This window comes from Sinocyclocheilus anshuiensis, unplaced genomic scaffold, assembly GCF_001515605.1.
Source record: "Sinocyclocheilus anshuiensis isolate Anshui unplaced genomic scaffold, SAMN03320099.WGS_v1.1 scaffold1406, whole genome shotgun sequence".
In the NCBI taxonomy this organism is placed as follows: domain Eukaryota; kingdom Metazoa; phylum Chordata; class Actinopteri; order Cypriniformes; family Cyprinidae; genus Sinocyclocheilus; species Sinocyclocheilus anshuiensis.
In genome coordinates, this window is record NW_015557146.1 from 294,649 (window position 1) to 300,536 (window position 5,888).

Here is a 5,888-nt window from a genome sequence, read left to right on the forward strand (position 1 = left end):
GCACCAAGAGCTTGTAACACTCCAAAGAGAAAGGAAAAATTGAAATCGCATCATATGACCCCTTTAAAATTGCTTATTTCTCTGGATTTAAACATTCTTCAAAACATTTTGGGATAAAGTACACAAGTCAACAAAATATATAAAACTGTTCTAGTGGTTTTTGGATAGTTTAATAAAAAAATCTTACATATTGTGCCTTTAAATGATAAGCCGTTTCCTCTAAAAAGCTGTTTACTCAGGGTAGAGAAGCCTCTCCTCCATTGACATCCATTCAAAAAAAATTGCCCTCTGGTCTCCTTTCCGTTAGCATTAGCCATTACACTTTTTTGGCTAAAGGTTGCAGGCTTACCTTCTAGTGGCTTTGGTTGTGCGTCTGGTGTTGCTAAAGCACAGCTAGCAATTTCCAATTCATGAGTGAATGAGTTCCTTCAAAGAGATCATCAAACTAGATAGCAAAATGTCTAAATTGGTTTGCAAATTGGTCATAAACAGTTCCTTGTGAGCAAAAATATGAAGTAGAGAAAAATCTACTTCAAGAAAAATCTAGCAAAGCATAAATTCTAGGCAGAAAATCAAATAGCAACGTGCTAAGCTTTCAAGCTAAGCAGCTAGAGGTATGATAAGATGGCAGACTAATCAATTAGTGGTGTGCTCGGTTTGTAAATCAGCAGTATGCAAAACTAGTCAGTTAACTAGTTAGCTAAAGAGCTAACTGGAAAAAAAAAAAACAGAAAATGTTATTTTGACCATTTAGAGCTTCTGTTATATAATCAGAAATTATAAACTAACACATAATTTATGACTTTTATTAGTCATATTTACATGGTTAGCATGGGGGATAGAAACGTTCCCAACACAATGACAGTGCTAGTGCTAATAAGGTGCCTACAGTGCTAACCATGTGACAAAACTCTACCCCGGCCCGCTAAACCAGCCAAAGTGTGTGTGCGCGTGCTTATTATTTCCAACAGCTCGGTTCATTGCTGGCGCTTCCCACCGGAATGCCCCATGCCCTTCCAGGTCCCTCTTTGAAAGCTACTCAAAGACTCAAAGGAAAGACAAACAGCCAGTGGCTGCTTCTGAACGAAAGAGAAAAAAAGACTAGGCCTGGAGCGGGAACTGAATGGATTTATACCCGGGCGAAGGCATTACCTGGCGGAACAGAAGAGAGAAAGTGCGGCACAGTTTCTAGATGTGCCAGGCTCGTCCAGTTAAAAGGAGACAATGTTTCCAGACAACTGACCTAGAAAATGGAGAAGAATTACACGTACTGTAGCTCGGTTGATGTTAATTGATGGTTACAAGCTCTAATTTGGATCATGACATGAAAGTACGAGGTGTATGTGCACGCACAAAACGGTGGTGTCCAGTCAGAGTATGAATACAAAGCGGCTTCCTAAAAGCGACAGTGACCCATTTCGCCAAAGTTGCACGACTTTCCAATTGTTTCAGAGCAGGGTTTCATGCCACCTGATGGACAAAAAATGGGGTTTGGGTAATTATAACAGCAACAAGCATTGACAGGTTTCCTGCGAGCGCACATAAACTGGGTCACCCAGTCTCGCCCATTTATAAACAGTGTGAGACTGAGAAAAAATAGAGGCATTACACCAAAAATAAAGGGTCAGAACGGTTAAACGATTGTCTGAGATTCCCATGCAGCAAGTAATGCCCTTCAAGCCTAAATATCCAAAGTAAACTCTATTTAAAAGATTAGTTCACTTCCAGAATAAAAATTTCTTGATTATTTACTCACCCCCATGTCATCCAAGATATTCATGTCTTTCTTTCTTCAGTCGAAAAGAAATTAAGGAATTAAGGTTTTTGAGGAAAACATTCCTGGATTTTTCTCCACATAGTGGTCACGCGCGGTTAGTTCTTCGTCTTTGTACTTCGGTTCAAAAAGGTAGGGTAGGGAAAAAAACTCCATCTCACTAGGTGCGTTTCCATTACAGATTTGCGCAAAACTTTTGCGATATTTTATAAATGTCGATAAAAATACTTGCGAAATGATGGCATTTCCATTAACCAATGTTATGCGACTAAAATGTCATTTTTTCCTCTCGCGATAAGTCATGGCGATGGATGTTGGTAGGTTTACATATATCGCAGCCACCGCACTACCATTATTTTTAATTGGAGGAGACGCATGCGTGTATCTTTAGAAAAGCAGCACAGAGAGCTGCTTCTGGGATGCTTACGTGCCGCGGCGCAGCTGGTATAAACACAAGCATTGACTAGAGTGGCCGTGTCGCAGACGTGTGCAGTGTAAATAAGGGGTCATCCATCCAAGCATTAATGGCCCCTTAAACTTGAGAGCAGCCAAGTATGAGGTGTTTCTTGGAGGTTATAGTAAATCAAAGAATGATCATGTGATTTTTCCGTACACCAGGTGACCTGTAAATGCGAAAAACTGTTTCCATTGCAGTTTTCAAATTGGCTAAAAAAACGCCTCATACGAGCGTAAAAACTTTTCAATACACAGGAGTTTTTGTGAAAATGACGTGTTTCCATTAGGCGTATTTTCTATTCGCAATTTTAATTTGCACAATTTGAAGGGTAATGGAAACGCAGCTATTTTCTCCTCCAACTTCAAAATCGTCGTGTTTGACTTTCTTTGTATGTTCGCTTTGCAAAGACTGGGTTCGGTACTTCCGCCTACGTCACACGTGCATGATTACATAATGCGTGAGGTCGAGCTAGTGCAAGATGAGTATTTGTAGTTAAAAAGTATATAAATGTTTATTTTTTTAAGAAAATTACAGATTGTTTCACTAGATACGACTGGGCTCGGCTGGGATCATGTAGAGCCCTTTGAATCTGCAATTTGGACCTTCAACCCGTTGGCCGCCATTGAAGTAAAGAAAAATCCTGGAATGTTTTCCTCAATTTATTTTCAGCTGAAGAAAGAAAGAAAGACATGAACATCTTGGATGACATAGGGGTGAATAGATTATGAGGACATGTTTATTCTGGAAGTGAACCTGTAAACTGTAAATGTTTGGCGCTTTAGAGATTGGCTTGGATTTATCAATCGTCTTTCTCTTCCCACAGCGTTTGGCGAACTCCAAAGCCCACACGTCCAGATTCATAAGTGCCAATCTGCCATGCAACAAATTTAAAAACCGCCTGGTCAACATCATGCCCTATGAGACCACTCGAGTGTGCCTGCAGCCCATCAGAGGGCTGGAGGGGTCCGACTATATCAACTCCAGCTTCATTGATGGATACAGGTACTGCAACAGCGAGAAAGCGACCCGGAGTTGTTCATTTTGCCAATTTAAGCACCTTAATTCACAGGGACTCATTTTCTCTTTGCTGTAGACAACAGAGGGCTTATATAGCCACTCAAGGCCCATTAGCGGAGACCACTGAAGACTTCTGGAGGATGTTGTGGGAGAACAACTCCACCATTGTGGTAATGCTGACCAAACTGAGGGAGATGGGACGAGTGAGTGTCCCTCTTATTTAAATCCAATGGCTTTCAGCTTCCAGATCATGTCATTTAATGATGTTTTCGTGTGTTTTCACAGGAAAAGTGTCACCAGTACTGGCCAGCAGAGCGCTCCGCTAGATATCAATACTTTGTGGTGGATCCCATGGCGGAGTACAACATGCCGCAGTACATCCTCAGAGAGTTCAAAGTGACGGATGCTCGGGTAAGTCCTGAAATACAACAAAAATATATTGGGTACTGAATGATTACCATGTTTATATACATTTTGTAAGGCTTTTACATGGTACCTCAAGGTACTTTATGGTGTTCTTACGAAAATGGTACTACCATGTTATTGTGGACGTTTCTTGGAAATACTACCATAAAGTATCTCCAAGGTATTTCCAAGATTATCATGGTATTAACATGGGATGTAGCCAAAAACACAGTATTACCATGGTACCATGTATGAAATCATCTAAATACTGTAGTACTTTGATATTGTGGTATTAAACATTACCATTTTTACATACCCTGGTACTCCAAGGCATTTCAAAGAATACCATGTTTTCTCCAAAGAATATCATGTTTTCTTGGCATCATAAGGGAAAAAAACATGGTAATGCCACAGTATTTTCCTGTACACCATAGTATTACCACATTTATATGCCATGGTACTTACTGCAAAGAATGTCATGGTATTATCATGACATATATCTAATAAAAATGGTAAATCATGTGGTGAAAACAGTAATACTAATGCTAATAATATTATTATTTATCTGTATATTATTTATATTAAATATTTATTTTATATAAAAAATTATAATAAAATGTTTATAGTTTACCGTCATTAGCAATTCTATATTAATATATAATTATAATTTTAATTATATTTTGAGTATTTTATTAATTTCTTATATGTATAAATATTGATTCGTATGTATACATTATAATATTTTATCATGTACATCATGCGGTAAAAACATGGTAATACTATGGTATATTATTATTTATTCATATATATACAGTATATATATATAAAATATAAATCTAGCAATATTTACCTGCATGTTTGCATTTATATTATTAGCATTTTTTACATTTTATAACAGTTTTATTTGTATTATTATTTTTATTATATTTTTGAGCATCATTTTAATAGTATTTAGTAAATTTAATAATTTCTTATTAATATGTACAAATTAATGTTGATTATAAATATTGATGTAAATTGTGCTATAAAAAACAGGTTATACCATGCCTCAAAAATCATTTTTTGGAATCATTTTCACTTTTGGAAGCACATTATTGCGGATTATATCATTTACAAAGTGTTTTGGGTAAAAAATACGCAATTAAATTTTGTTCTGTATCTATTCTGAGCCAAAATACTGTTAGCTATCTTATAATCGTGTTTCCCATGAGTCTCAGCAGTAGGTCTTCCTCTAGAAATGCCTGAATATCCCATCAAGCGAGTGACCGCTAGCAGAACCGCTCACTTAACGACTTCAGCCCTCATCAGTCGGGTGGCCTTTCCGGCAAACCGCTTAAGCGAAACACTCTGACTGCCGGCGTACGAACGCGAGCGGACGGGCCCAAGACGAAATTAGCATCCCGAGCATCGCTCACTCCAGCCGAGCACTTTAATTGTGATTGAATCATCCAGGCCGGCTCTCCAGTAATCAGACTGCAGCGAGAATCAAAGAGAGCTTTAATCAGAGCCGACTGGAGGAGGCGGGGCCTGGACCGAGGCATGATGGGATGCCGTCGCGCTCGCTTTTGCAGCGAACAAGTCACGTATTTAATCACATGATTGGACACACATCACTCGGCCTGTAGTGTGTGCGCAGAGTTCAGTCCTGGCTCTTTTACACCTCGTTTTCTTTCACCCTTCTTACGTTGCGGCAAAAACAATCTGCTGTTTGCAGTTAATCAAACGCAGAGGAATATAGACTCATGCGCCGTTGAGACAATATTCAGTATATATAGTATATATACTATTAGTATTCATTAGTATTATGAATTAATAATAATTATTAATAATATTATACTATAAAAAATAATATAATAAAATTATATTTTATTCATTTATTATAAAAAGGCATTGTTTATCTGCTTTCATTAACTTGTATATAAAAAGTGTATGTGCAATTTAAATTCTATTTTTGGATATCACATACTGTATGTATATATAATTAAAATTTTAATTTAAAAAAAATATTGTTGCTGAGTAAAGTTGCATAGTTAAAAATAATTGGTTTATGTTTTAATGAGCACACAGAAGAATATTTATTATTAATTAAAATAAGAATTATTATTATTATTAATACAGTATTATTGTTACTATAATATTATTGTTATATAATATTTGTTGTTATAAAATATTTTTACAATTATATTTTATTCAATATCATGGTAATATTACTTATAAGAAGGCATTGTTTACCTG

The 5,888-nt window shown here is 36.8% G+C and overlaps 1 protein-coding gene across 30 annotated transcripts in view; it reads left to right on the forward strand.

The window, feature by feature from the left end:
• Positions 1-5,888, forward strand: part of ptprsa (protein tyrosine phosphatase receptor type Sa) — a 237,753-nt gene that overhangs the window by 220,961 nt on the left and 10,904 nt on the right. For all 30 annotated transcript variants that reach the window (XM_016473225.1, XM_016473226.1, XM_016473228.1 and 27 more), the window contains 3 exons: positions 3,055-3,233; positions 3,325-3,451; positions 3,534-3,659. In XM_016473225.1, the coding sequence (XP_016328711.1) occupies positions 3,055-3,233; positions 3,325-3,451; positions 3,534-3,659 (432 nt within the window). The remainder of the gene's footprint in view (positions 1-3,054; positions 3,234-3,324; positions 3,452-3,533; positions 3,660-5,888) is intronic.